This window comes from Neomonachus schauinslandi, chromosome 3, assembly GCF_002201575.2.
Source record: "Neomonachus schauinslandi chromosome 3, ASM220157v2, whole genome shotgun sequence".
In the NCBI taxonomy this organism is placed as follows: domain Eukaryota; kingdom Metazoa; phylum Chordata; class Mammalia; order Carnivora; family Phocidae; genus Neomonachus; species Neomonachus schauinslandi.
Window position 1 is genome coordinate 176,783,449 of NC_058405.1, and position 15,013 is coordinate 176,798,461.

The window sequence follows — 15,013 nt, forward strand, 5'->3', positions numbered from 1 at the left end:
ATCCAGGGAGCACATGAACGGATAATTGCTCTCTCAAGCAAAAGGGGAAGAAGATAAATGGGCAGGCCTGTGTAAAGGCGAAAAAAATCTTTAGGATAATTAATTTATTTTGTCCCCAGAAGAGCCACTTGTGTGATGCTAAAGCAATCAATGGACAGAGAAACTTTTTTACTTATTTAGAGAAACCCAAGTTTCTGGGAGCAGTAACTACGCCGAATACGTCATGACTCAGACACATCTTACAGCTCAAGCCTGCACAATATTAACCGCCCCCTCCCCCCACCTCCGCCCGCCTGCCTTGCTCGGGTCAGGAGCTGTATCCTTGCTTTTCCCTTTCCTTTCTATAAAAAAAACTTAATTCTATTTACTCCCTTAAGCTGACAACCTCAGTAACAACAAACAACAAAATTCAGAGAAAAGGTTCAGTAAATTATTTCATCTGAGACAGAAAGTTAATTCAGTACTAGAACATTCTTGCTCCCCCTCACCTGTTCCCCCCACCCCCATAAAGAGAACAAATTATTTTAAGGTTTGGGAGAAGTGAGGGGAAACAATCCTCTCATTTCACTTTGGTGTTCCGAGGAACTTAGGAAATAAGAACCATTCTTTAGTTTCTTAATTGCTGGCAATGGCCTCAAGGTCTGATATTCCTTCTTTCTAAATGGTATTTGTGGGAGGGGTGGGGGTGGGAACATAAATCCTCCATATTTTACTAAAGGATGGGTTAAAGCAAAGAGAACATAAAAGATTCCCTGGGAGGAAAATAAAATGCTAGTTTGATAAATCAAAAATATTCACTTTCATTGCTGTACTTGTGGAATGTTTGGACTTAGACATTCAGTCGGGAAAAATGGACTAGGATATGCCACTGCTGAAAAGTTCCTGTAATTATTCTAAACTAATACCTTTCCCACCCAGAACAGACCCTCTTCTGATGTGGGGGAGAGGGGAAATGTCTTCATTTCAGAGGGAAAAATTAGGAAGAGCAGAAGTTTTCCATTTCAAAGCCGTCCAAGTTACCTTTCTTTTTTTTTTTTCCCCACTGTGTGTTTGGTGCCATGTCTATGAAATCTTTCCAAGGTAAAACTTTTGTATGAGGAAACAATACCATGGAGACTTATTTTCAGTGATGAACGAAAACTCGCAGAAAAACCGGAAAGTTCAGTGTAGATCAAAGGATGAACAAAAACCACTTCCGGTCTCCCCCCTTGGATGGAGGGAGTGGTCTCTCTACACCTTTTCTGTCCTCCCTCAATATAATACATAAGCAGCTCTCAGTTTTAGATTCTTTTACCCTCTACATCTGTGGCCACAGACAGAGCAAATGCATCTAAATGAGTTTTAATGAACCCGCCTCAATCAAAAGATACTTTGTCAGCTAATGAGAAAGGTTGACTCTCTTGCATTAACACCTACTCCAATTTCACCAGATCCCTCTGGAGGTGTGGATAAGAGAGAAGAAGATCCAAAAGATGAGGGGGGGGCGGAGGGAGTAGTGGAGAGAATTTATAGTCTCCCCGTCAATTAAAAAAGTTACTCAAGTAACTGCTGGTAATGAATTCACACGCTTCCACGTCACCTTTGCACCCTCACACCTTCCTCCTCTGACGTTTGGCACCATCTTTGTAATTTTTCTGCATTCCTTCTTCTGTTTATTAAAAGTATCCGTTTGTCAGAATCTTTATGAGCTCTCCAAGAGAAATAAAGATGAATGTCTCCATAAGCAGAGGAGCTTATAAAATGGGTCTCAGCTGGGCTCATGGATGGATGTGGCTCTCCCCCTGCAACAGGCAGGGGTGAAGTGGGGAAGGCCAGAGTGGGGGGAGGGGGACAATTCCTCTGGTGGAAATTTTAAATCATTTTAATTCAGTGACAACTGCATTATGCAAATGAATCCAGTCGTTTATAACAGTTACAGCTGTAACAGCTACGGGTTTTAGAGGCGCGGTGGGACTTTAATACAAAGATCCCCTGTTTCTTCTCTCTTCTGCAGAGGTGCTATATGAAAATCACTGTCTGCAGCAGGAAAAACACCCCAAGCTGAACAGAGCCTCCTTTTGAGAAAATGGACCTGCAGAAGTATTTAAACAGAATGTTATCTTTCAATTAAAGTAGTGAAAGACTCTGGGCAGCCCTGAAGGCCACGGGCAACAGAAAAATATCCTGTCTGTAAAACTAATCTTAAAAGGCAAATAGAGCTATTCTATGCTAATTATAGCCTTCACCTTAGGTAGAAAATTATATACCCTTAGCACCGAGGTTCCGTTTTTGAAGGATTCTGAAGATGGGGAAAGATGTTCTTCTTAGGACATAATAATACCAGTTAACACTTAGGGAAGTTTTCTGTTGTTTAAATTTGCCAAGCATTATGCTAAATACGGGAAATATTTCATCCAAAATAACCTTCTGAGGCAAGTTCTATTTTTATCTCTATTGTACAGACGAGGAAACTGACAGTTTGAGCAACTAGTCAAGACCTCGTGCCGTGTGAGCAGAAGTGCTGACGGGCACGTCTCTGGTCATGGGGCCAAGGAGTCTCCAAGTCTGGTCCTAAGGAACCGCAGCTTTGGTTTATCTTCCCACTCTTTAGAAATGCGAACTCACCGCCCCACCCCACCTGCTGAATCAAACCTGAGGATGTGGTCCAGGAAGCCATTTTAACAAGTTTTCCAGAATTCCGATATATGTTCGAGGACCTCTGAATGAACGTACACTTTCTCTCACTTTTCAGTAACCTCCTTATTTTCTCTTAGTAAAGGTCATGGACTCTTGTGTCTCATTTCCCCGCTCTGCCCCAGACCGCGTGTCCAAAGTTGACTCGTTAACCTCCCCTCCCCTCTCCACCGTCCCCGCCCCCAGTTCACCCACTCTGCACACGCTGATTGAGGACACTTCTCATAGGCACCTTGAATCAAGTCAGAGGAACCCTGGCCTTCCTGGAGACATAGCCCCGGGGCTTACAAGATCCTTGACTTGTAGTCAAGTAGTAGGTACCACAGCTCCTGGAACAGAGCCATGTTCAATAGCAAGGGCTTCAGCTAAACTGTCCATGTGGTGCTTTATAAATTGGTCTTAGCCAGCCTTACAGATGTATTCAGGGTTTGCTTCACAAAATGCATCTGTTGAGCTGTGTCGTATTTTAATTGAAGCGTGGTTCACAGGCTCAGCGAATGCTAATGGGCTAAAAAAAAGGGAAGGTTCATCCAGGTGTTACTGTAAATAGGTGCTGAACAGCAATAGCCATAAATCAGGCAGAGCAGACAAGCAAATCGCCCAATATAATAAAGATTTCCAAGATTCACTCCCTGCATCTGGAGCTGAAGCTTCAAGCACAAGGTGTGGCGAGGTTTTGTGGTGGTTTATATGAAAAGTACTTAAATTTTATTTTGCTTACCATCTGCTTGCGCCTACCCTGTGACAATCAGTTTGGTCTAGCAAAGGTTTGAAAGATGGCGAGGCATACCAAAAATCTGCAATATTAATTTCCCTAAAATCTCACACAAGCTGCCTTGGAAATAGGGAATCAGCCTAAACCGTAGACCCATTGAGAGCTGACTACAAGATTAATGACTTGTCCTGCACTGATTTCCTCCTATTAGCAATCAGTGGGTCTGCTCCATCTGTCATTTCCCTGGAAAGAAAATGTGTGTTTAATTTGCCAGTAACTTCTAACTTGGCTTTGTAAAGGGAGCGACCCACGTACATTTGGTGACAACGCCTTCCAAGTGAATTATGTTCGGGTGGTCAAACTGTCCCATGATGCTGGCCTCACTCAGGAAGTCTCTCCTCTGTTTGTCTGTATAACCAGCTTTCAGGGTCTTGATGGCCACACAGATCTCTCTCTTGCCAGGCACTTTGAGACGCCCACTGCATACTTCACCAAATTCACCTTTGGGAGAGAAAATGAATCAACTATGGACCAGAAGCACATTCAAGATGAAAGAGTAATAGCTAACATTTGTTGAGTGCTTCTTATATGCTGGGCACTGTGTTAATGTTTTACATAGATCAAAGAAATTTCATGTACACCGATATTTACATATATATACGTATATACAATACATTCATACACATTTGTATAATCTACATATGTATAGTTAATATCTACAAAGAAAATAGGCTTAATCGAGAGACATTCAGATACTTACCAACTCCTATGACTTTTTCAATCTTAATGCAGGACGCGTCAATTTCTTTGGCAAATTCTCGAACCGCTTGGTTGGGATCTTCATATGTAAAGGGATCCACGTAAGTTCTAACACCTAAGCAATAAACATGTGATAGGATGGCTGAACACTTCTCAAAAACCACCAATAAACTTAAGTTGTCCAGGTCTAAAAATACTCAGTACAAAAAGTGTTCTTGGCATGACAAAAATACTTAGCATAGACATACGAAAATGTTTAAATTCTTGCTCTGGTTTTCATTAGTGGGTGAACAAAGAATTGTTAGCTACTTAAGAGGCTACAGATCTACTGACTTCCTGGAATGTCTTCACACTTCAAGGATGAAATCTGAGAAACAGCCCATCCCATGGAGGAAAAGAGAGTCTCTACAAGAAAATTGGGAAGGTGTTGGCTGAATACTGTTTGTCCAGATCAGTTGCTCATTTCCTACCCACCATCTCCAGCTATCCTTTCTTGGAAAGATAACTGGAACTTTCTTTCTGAACTGGCCATGTCTACATGGTGCCCCATTTTGCCCAATATCTGGACCAATTAAGCATGTGACCAGTAATTAACAAATTAAGATTAAAGCTAGGTTAAAATAGACAAGAGGGATAATACCAGCTAGCTGACTGGAGAATATAAACTCTGTATTGGATCTGCACTTTTATTCTGCTTTAAAAAGAAGGTGCTATTAGTAAAGACATTGAAGTTCATCTGGCAGATTCAGCTGAAGAAAATGTTGTTGCCTCATTCTGAATGGTTTGAATACCAGGAAGTGTAATTCAGCCAAATGCCACAGTCAACTTGCAGCCTAAATTCAGAATGTGAGCTCTGAGCCCAGAGATGTCTGGGACAAGAAGCATTAGTAATTACTGGGAACTCTCCTTTCCCTACTAGAGCTCCTAGGGCTTTGGGGCACAGAGAGGGTACAGGGCACTAGTTGACCTAATCCCTGATTTTCCAGAACTGTCAGTCTTGTCCTCATCTCAAAAAGAAAAAAAAAAAAAAAAGTCATTTGTTTTTAAAAATATATACCACATGCAAATTTTAAAAATATGGTTTTGAAAAGAAAACAAGGTGAATAAATAGAAGGTTGTCAGATATCCCATATCCTTTATCACTTTATATGCTGTAGCCAAGAAACTCTTTCTCAAGATGATTCTTCCTACCCCTGGTCTCTCTCTTCCTTCTATCTCCCTGTGCTGTCCAATAGGGTAGCTACTACCCATAAGTTGCTATTTAAGTATCAGTTAGTTAAAATTAAATAAATTTAAAATTCACTTTCTCATTCACACTTGCTACTTTTCAAATAATAGTGCATGTGGCTCTTGGCTAGTGTACTGGATGATGCAGACAGAGACCACCACCATCTCAGAAGGTTCTACTGGATGGTGCTCTAGCAGAGGCATCAACCACTGTCCATTTAAGAGTCTTCTATCTTGCTCAAGTCTTCTAGGGCTGGTTCTCAAATATTTTCTTTGACCCCCAAATAACCAGAGTACACTGAAGAAATATTAGGAGTCCTGAATGCCATAGCAAATATTCTTGGGGTTGGAGCAATTATTGTTTATTCCTGGAAGTTCTTTTCTTCCACCCAAATTTTATCTTGTAACACAAGAAAAACTGACCTGTTAAGCCTTGTCACCCACCTACAAAAATGAGCCAGCAAGACCAATACTTTTCAGGGTGGAGAATAAAATAAGGGAAAAGAAGACTCTATAGGAGTTTCCCCAACCCCCATCTTTAGTCTCACTTGAAACAATCCCAAATCACTTATTTTGGTTGGATACCCTTAAGTCCACTATTTAGAAAATTCCATGGGAGGACTATAATATTAATAGTCACGTGAATTTAATTTAGGCATTTCTAAACTGAAAACATGAGACATGCTCTAAAAATAAAATTATTTTTAATCCAATTTTTATACCTTGATTCAAATGTTTCTCTTCATCTGCTTCTTGTTTAGCTTTACTGTATTTACTCCGTCTATTAAAAATTAAAAAAAAAAAAACACAATTATTTTCAAAAGTTGTATGCCTTAAGTTCTTTGCTACCATATTATAAGTCAGGCAAATACACTGTGCACATTTCACAGATGAGTAAACTGAGATTTATGGGAAGTAAAATAATAAGGTGAATAACTGTCACTTTGGTGGCGAATGATGTTTCAAGCACAAGCGGTCAGAACCCAGGGTCTCTGCTCTTAACCACAATACTAAACTGAGGTGATAAAGCAAGTATTTTGTAACATAATTTCAAATCTCAAGAATAAATTTATCTTACTGAAGACGGACTGGCTAATTTTCCCATACATATTCTGAATTAAAGTAAGTTTCCATGGGTGAATTCTGCAGAAATCAAATGGCAACAGTATTCACTTCCTGGTATTGATAGGTAACAGTCCTGTTGCTATAACCACAGTAACCCTACCACAAAAGACTCATTATCATATTAGATGATATTCTTTTTTTTTTTTAAAGATTTTATTTATTTATTTGAGAGAGAGAGAATGAGAGAGAGCACATGAGAGGGGGGAGGGTCAGAGGGAGAAGCAGACTCCCTGCCGAGCAGGGAGCCTGATGCGGGACTCTATCCAGGGACTCCAGGATCATGACCTGAGCCGAAGGCAGCCGCTTAACCAACTGAGCCACCCAGGCGCCCTAGATGATATTCTTAAAACAATAGTTTTGTGGTTATTGGTTTCAGCTGCTGTTTACAAACTCCTAAATTATTAATGAAAATTTAAAAGGTAAATATTTGCTTTTTACTGGATTACGTTCCTTAAGAGTTCGCAGAAAACTTGCAAGAGTAAAAATGAGAAGTTTCCATTTGTAGCTGAATTCTCTTTCCAAAGAAATGGTGTATGGTCTCACCATTGGCATTCTGTTCTAAATGTCATAAAGAAATGAGATTTGGGTGGAGGGGCGGGGCACACGCCTGGATGGCTGAGTTGGCTAAGCGCGTTCGACTCCTGATTTCGTCTCAGGTCATGATCTCGGGGTTGTGAGATCGAGCCTGTTGTCAGGTTCCATGCTCACTGAGGAGTCTGCTTAAGATTCTCTCTCTGCTGGGGTGCCTGGGTGGCTCAGATGGTTAAGCATCTGCCTTCGGCTCGGGTCATGATCCCAGGGTCCTGGGGTCGAGCCCCACATCTGGCTCCTGGCTCAGCGGGGAGCCTGCTTCTTCCTCTGCCTCTCCCCCTGCTCGTACTCTCTCTCTCTCTCTCTCTGTATCCCTGCGTCTCGAGTGAATAAATAAAATCTTTAAAGAAAAAAAAAAGATCTCTCTCTGCCTCTCCCTCTGTCCCTCTGTCCCTCACCCTCTCTGGAGAAAAAAAAGGAAAGAAATGAGATTTGGGTATTGTAAGAGTCTTGGGAATCAGAAATCTTGAATATATATAAATCTTAAATCAATAATCTTGATGCATATATATACGTGAATCGAAAAATCAACTCAGTTGGTACTACAGCTTTCTAAAGTTTAGGAAGATGAGGCCAAATAAGTGAATAAAATGTGTACATTTATGTTCCTGTCCAAAATGTAAAGTTCACATTGGCATTCCTCTCGTGTTTTCTAGGAGCTTCACAGACGAGGTAAACCAAGACTCTTGCAGATGAGGAAGCTGACCCAAGATCCCCTCCAGGCCACAGAGCATCTTGACAGTGCGGCCCCATCAGATTCTGGAAACCTGAACCCCTGAACTCCGAACAAGCAGAGAAGGGTGGGATGATCGTGTAGAAGAGAGAACAGCAGAGAAGCGGACGGGACCGTTAGGGGCGACCAGAGAGGAGCCCCAGCGCCATACCCACATCCCGCCGGACTGTCTGCAGATGACCCTCCATGGGTATCATTGCCCCGCAAGTAATAATACCTTGCACTTTCACACTGCATTTAACTTTCCAAGGTGCTCTGGACACATTATCGTGCCCTCCCCCAACTGTTTACGAAGCAGGAACCAGCTTGGTTGTGATTCAGTCACTCGAGTTAACCGCCAAGTGTGTGGAATGCAGTCCCAAATAATAGCTTGCCTTTTTACTTTGCTTTTAACTTTTTAAAGAGCCATCCTGTCTTTTATTTAACTACATCTTCCCAGCAAGCCCAGGGAAGTAGGCAGACAGACACACACTCAGTTCCACCGTACACGTGAGGCAGGGGGCCCACGGCTGCCCCACGACACTCTTAGCAAGGAGAGGAGTGCGCCTGCCCCAATCTGCTCGCGATCTCACATGCCTCTCATAGTACAGATGAACTTACACCAAGATCTCTGATGAGATTATTATAAGTAATACTACATTTTATATCATTAAATCAACTTAAACTGGATGCCGCTGCTTTCAGAATCCACTGGTTCATCAAAGAAACGAAACACGTTGAAATATCCTGAAACCAAACCTTTGTCTAAAAGATGTAGTCCCCTCCACCCCTCCCCATCCCCTTCCCCTTGTAAAGGAAATATAAGAGTGTAAGGTCAGGAACTCTGAAAACAAGATTTTATGTCAGGGAAACGCGTGGCTGGGTCCCAGGGGTGTGATAGGGTCCTTCCAGCCTGAGCGATTGTATCTTATCAGAGCTCCTAAAAGCATTATCTAAAATTACAAGTATATCTCTTGAACCACTTTCGATCTCCAATACTGATTTGAATGTCTCTCCTTTAGAGAAGCAAAACAATGCATTGAGCGGGAGAGCTTTGTTACCAACTTTAAAATGCCATCCAGTTTGTCAAAGACCCTGTAATATACCAATAGAAACCAGGGCCTCCGGCCTCCAGCTGCCCAGGAGGGCAGTTATCTGTCATCCATTAAATATGCGTAAAGCCAGAGGAAATGCAAAATGGCAGGGATCATTAACTATTGGGCCGACACACCCATCCCCTCCTCAGACTTCTAAACACAGGAGGAGGAATTAAACACCAGGTGAAGGTGTTATTTTTAAAGAAACTTCTTGACTTGCAGTGTTACTTGGGGGAGAGGACCCTCCAGGAGTACAGAAAATGCTAGAAAAGAAACACAAGGAATCACTGTTCAAACGCTAATGGTAGCCTATTAGCTTTTTCAGAAGACATTGGAAACTAAAATGCCTAAGCTCCGCTCTACCTTTGTCACCTGATGACCCTTTCTCTCCTTGGCTCAGGGGAGGACAATGTGTCCGTTATTGTCCCAAGAAAGAAAGCCCATTGAAGCTGGTCAGCCAGGCTGGAGGACGCCACACGGCCTAAAGGACGGCTAATTCTAAATTGACCTCCACGGGCGGATCACCTGAATGGCAGAAGGAAACCTTTGTGGAAGATTTTCTAATTACTGGGACTCGAGGGCAAGCTGATTAAAACAGGGTGGGAGGGGAATGGTTTGTTAGTGAATGCTCCAGAAGGAAGCAAGGGACCGTTCATCTGCAGGAGTGAGAGGGAGGAGCCTCCCCTGCAGGTGAAGCTGTGAGTGGGAGCTGAGCCCTCCCCAGCTTGGGTCAGAGGGGGACGGAATCAGGGTATTAGCAGGCATTGTGGAAGAACAGCGTGAGCCCTGAGCGCTGCCCTCCCAAACAATGTGTCCTTCTGGCACCTTGACTATTCAAAAACACAAACAAAACACTGGAGGGGGAGCGTGGCAGGGGCCCAGCACAAACCCCGCTTTTATTAAAATACTAACTTTCCTTGATCAAGTGGATGGATTTGATTGATGTGGTTCACTGTTCCAAAACTAATTAGTAAAAGGTAAGTAATTTATTCAGCTAAAGTGCAGATTAAAGAAGATAAAGCAATGTAATAACTAGCACGGCTCCAGGAGGACCCTTTCCAGCGTTTAATGGCATCACCCGTGAAGATTCATAGAAGCCATCCTTCTTTTCCCCTTCCTTAAGCTGTCATTTTCTTGCACCAAATGATGTCTAAATGTTCTTCACGAGCAACATTTTGAAATGGGTGGAACTGAACCGTACAATTGCACGCAAGTTGTTTAGAAATGTTCCCGCAGTACCATCTGCCCCCTAATTGTATGAATTCACATGACTTCATCAGAGCCAATTTAGGCTAACATTGGAGTGTATTCATTCTTATGTGATCATAATATTCCAATTAGGACACCAGGGAAGATGGATACAGACTGAATGGTAACTGTTTTCGCATTACATGAACAGTTAGCTCCAAAGTGGAAAAGCTTAGCTTCAGACGAAGACAAAACCAACTCACAAAGTCTGACTTTATAGTGTGCGTTCGATTGGCACGGCAATTCACAGATTATCAAGGCTACCAATGGCACCGAGGAGACTCCTGAAATTTTGGTCCGCTAGTATGGTCAGTGTGGACTTTCGATATAGATCCGTTTTTTCAGTTCAGAAGACATTAGAATCATCTGTGCCAGTATTGGAAGTCAGGAAAGTTGGGCTTTCTGTCCCGATCAGGCAACTAACTAGCTGTGTGACCTTGGTTTAGGTCATTGTTTAACCTGCTCTCCAGGTCCCCAGTATAGAAGGTACCAGTGTGAGAATGAGGTAGTTTCCTGAACCGGGGTCTTTTGTGTCCTTCTTCACAAATTTTACCACAACCACCTCATTTTTTTTTTCCTTAAAATCAATTCACTTCTTTTTCTTTAATTCGAGTAAAATGGGTACAATTGTACCCTAACATAAACGGACATAACAAAAACCCAGTAGCAATCCTCTATGCCTGGTTTTCAGGCAATATTTGTCTCTCATCACCAAACTGTGCTTTAGAAATGAGAGACTCGTCTTATGTTCTAGTCCTTTCAAAAGTTTTTCTCGCACAATAGAATAGTATTTGGGGAAGACACACTGGACTCAAGCAACCGGGATTAATCGCATTTGGGACAACCTGGGGACCAGGGAAATGTAACGCATTCGTTCATTAGTCCCGGAGGTTATGACCTTATCATTGCATTTTATGATGTCGCTGTTAACAGTCCTTTCAAAATCACTTTAAAAAGCAATAAAGTGGTTACACAGTGGAGACCACAGATAGATACTTACAGGAGTATGGGGACGTGGTGCCATATGCTACTGAGAGAATGTACAGACATGGTTTGGGATTAACTTTCTAGGGACAGCATCACGTAAGTACAAGGGGTGTGACACTTCAACAACCCAATAGCAAGTACAACTGTGTGCCCAGAAAGCTGAATTACACGTCAAGGGATGAAGGAGCACACTGATTGTAGATGCTTGTAAAAAAAAAAAAAAGTAAGTGAATTTGTTGGAGCGCCTGGGTGGCTCAGGTGGTTAAGCGTCTGCCTTCGGCTCAGGTCATGATCTCAGGATCCTGGGATCGAGCCCCACATCGGGCTCCCTGCTCAGTGGGGGAGTCTGCTTCTCCCTCTGCCCCTCCCCCCGCTCTTGTTCTCGCTCTCTCAAAAAAAAAAAAAAATGTAAGTGAATTTGCCTAACATAATGTGGGTGGTAAAAACATATAATGGGTCTTAAGTCAACTTACTTTGTATTTCATTTTAAATATATAAATAAAATTTATAAATGTGGGAGTTGGATTCTTTCACTGAGATCCCCAAATGTTTACAACACATCCAAGTTGGCCAAAAGGAAAAAGCTTTTTTCTCATTGAAAAAAATGGAGATTACCCTGGCTTGCCTAAATTTAGCTCAGGCTTTTCAGTATAAAGAAGATATAATGAAATAAATGAAAGAATTGCTATCAAAAAAAAAAAAAAACTAGCAAGATACCAGCTGTGAGCCTGAGGCCGTTTCCTCTTTCCTAAATGACAAATTAGCAGCAGACAGATTTTTCTTTGAGGTAATCAGGAGGGTTGAAACTTTTCTCACTGTGTGGGTCCCTGTCCTCTACTTCTGAAAAAAAAAAACTCACACTCCATTCCCTGGTGGGACTCAGTTGGAGGGGAATCATCTGATAAGGGATCCCTCTGTCTCAACCTTCTGTGGCTCCACAGGGTGAGAAGCAGCCCTATCATTTTCCAGCCCAGAGTGTTCCATTTGTTGCCTTCCCAGAGAGTTGGCAAGATTATTTGGGGTGCCATTTACCACCTTTCATTTGTACTCGCACTCAAAGCAGGGACCAGACTTCTGTCTGCACTACCTGTCTCCTCTCTCTTCACCTGTTCTTGTCACATTTAAACATCTGTAGTCCAATGTGACAGCGCACACAGCCAGCATGCAGAGAAGAATCAGCTGAGTGTGCATCAGCCGCGGCAAAGCCTGTCAGCTACCTGGCTCCAGGAAGCCTTTCCCATGACAGCTTTATGGCCAACACTAAAGAAGAATCAATAGGAGGGCAAGGGGTTGACATTTCATTTTCTAAAAAGTGATCCATTGAGGACCAATCACCAAGCACTGTTTATCAGCCTTGGGAAGTGATATTTTTTTTTTAATGGGGGAGAAGGGACAAGAATCATCGCTGGGTAACTCGACAGGCTCAATTCTCTAAGGTGGGGACTCATAATTGGAAATCCGATGCATCCTCCTATCAATCCTGCCTTAAAGAATAAAGTGATCAATAGAAGCAGAAAGAAAATTAAGTCATCAAGTGTGCGATTCTATTTCCTATAGCTACAAGCTTTTAATAAGCTCGTCTTCCTGCGTTACATTTTCTTGGGCTTTTGCTTTCTTTTCGTCAAAGTGGAACACCTGAAAGAAACTTATAATGAGGTGATTTATTCCTAATTATTCTGGTTTCACTGGTGTATTTAAGGTAACTTAAAAAAAAAAAAAAAAGGTAACTCTAAAGAAAAGCCGGACAAGTAGACAAAGCTTCCCTTCAACATCAAAGAGAAGGTTGAGATACAACATGAGACCCACTTTCTGCAAACGAGTGTTCCCTCAAATGGTTCTAAGCATCATGTGGTGCTGGATTTTAGCCAAAGATTATTTCGACTTGGAGGTAATTAAGAATTTTTTTCCTAGTTTTAGACTTTTAAACGTCTTTCGTGATAAAATTTTATTGATATATACTGTAAAATTTTCAGGCACAGAAATACATAATACTGAAAACAAAAGCCCATGTAATTTCCACAAAGTCTCCCATCCTGCTCCTGCCCCCACTATCAGATGGATATATACAATTGCATCCCGTTCCCGTGTCTATGTGCCTAGCATGTGTATGCACGCAAAACCAAAAGGCAACGCCTAGCATGTGTACGTACACAAAACCAAAAGGCAATGGACAAGAAAGAGGTCCATCCCTGATTGCCTTCCAAAATCAAATGCCAGAAAAGGAAAGAATATTTGAAATTCAAATTCTGTTCAGGCCAAATTAGAGTTTCCAAAGACTGAGCTATAATAATATATAGGGTGCAGTGGGCATATCTATGTATGTTCTATGTGTGCAGTCTAGCGATAGGCAGAAGTGTTCACGGTGGATTTCCCTTCTTCAGGATGGAACCCACGGCTCTAATCAAACACACAGTGATAGACTTTCCACCAAAAAGAACAAACACAATGACAAAGGTAGGTGGTGCATGCACACAATGAGCTCTTGCTGCATACTGCATTAGAGCGACCGAGATTGATTTCTATAATTCCAGTACATTTTGGAGCATGGGAGTGGGGAGGCATGATATTAATAGATAACGTGTGACAACTGAGACCATCCCGGCAAATTAGGATATACAGTCATCACCCTAATTACAATGTACCACAAAGTGAGCACAGAGCCTGATGGCTTGCTCAGGCCAGTGGCAAGAGCCAGAGGCATTGTTGTGATGTCAATGAGATCACCAACAGGAGGGGCAGAGAGAGAGGACACAGCAGACACTGGCCAGGGAGCTGAGCATGGCCACTGGGTGCCCAGTAGTAGCTCTCCCACAGAGCGAAACTCATGACCCTAGACAAGTATTACGTCTTCCTGAGTATCATGTTCCTCTTCTGTAATGGGAAAAGGTTTACATTGAAGAGGATCATTTTGATGTCCCCGGGTTCTGCCCTTCTTTTGCCAAAAGCCCCACCTTGTGAAATAGTTAATGGCACAGGGGAGTAAAGGTTGGAGAAGCCTAGATGTGGGCACACACTGGAGATGAGTGGCTGTCCCTCCTTGACCCCATTCCTCTGGAGCCTCTGATTAGTGTTAATAAGCAGATGGGGACAACAACAATAAGGAAAACTAGTTCAAAAAAATAGGCTGCCAAGCCATTTTTATTGCTCTCTTTCTTTTCTAGATTGGTTTTCAAGTATCAGGTTAGATTGTAGACTTTCACAGAATTAAGTAATCCGCTGTTTTAGATTCATTTCCAAGAACAATGTCATGTCCACAGCGTGCTTAATGGAAACTCTCTAGAAATGGTGATGGCCTCTCCTGAAAGAAGATTGAGTGCAGCACCCAATTATTTGCTTTGGTTGCAATTATTATTAACCAAACTCAAGTTGAAGTACCTACTGTGTGCTAGATTAGCTACTTTACCTATCAAAATTCTCCTGTCAGTAACTCTTAGGGGCAGATCTTCTGAGATCCTCTATCCCTACTTTATAAAAGGGGGAAAAAAAAAAAAAGATTCAAAGAGTTTAAGTTAAATAGCTGACAAATGGCAGAGCTTAAATTTTGGACCCAAGTTTTATATGGCTTCTTTTTTTGCCTTTGGCAGTAAGTCCAAGCTTAAGAAAGGTATAAATGTAACACCTTACAGCTTAGAGAATCTAGAAATCTCTCATGGGCTTGCTTTTCGGCTGGGTTTCCAGGAAATAGCTGGGTCTTTCCAGGACTCTCAGCTGTGAGGGCTGCCACTGGGGCCAGCCCAGCTCCAGTAGGGGTGTGGGGAGATCAAAGCCATGAGGAAGGAGCTGGCCCTGCACATGCCCTGTTTATGATGCTAATCAAAAGCCTCAGCTTTGCTGGGAGGAGACAAAAAGCTCCCTCATAAAAACTGGGATGGGGGCCGG

General features: G+C 42.3%; 1 protein-coding gene across 2 annotated transcripts in view; it reads right to left on the reverse strand.

Moving 5' to 3' along the window:
• The window catches only part of EPHA4 (EPH receptor A4), a 140,845-nt gene that overhangs the window by 17,301 nt on the left and 108,531 nt on the right, over positions 1-15,013 (reverse strand). For both annotated transcript variants that reach the window (XM_021703231.1, XM_044913762.1), the window contains exons 9-11: positions 6,097-6,155; positions 4,149-4,262; positions 3,704-3,889 (exon numbers count right to left, since the gene is read on the reverse strand). In XM_021703231.1, the coding sequence (XP_021558906.1) occupies positions 3,704-3,889; positions 4,149-4,262; positions 6,097-6,155 (359 nt within the window). The remainder of the gene's footprint in view (positions 1-3,703; positions 3,890-4,148; positions 4,263-6,096; positions 6,156-15,013) is intronic.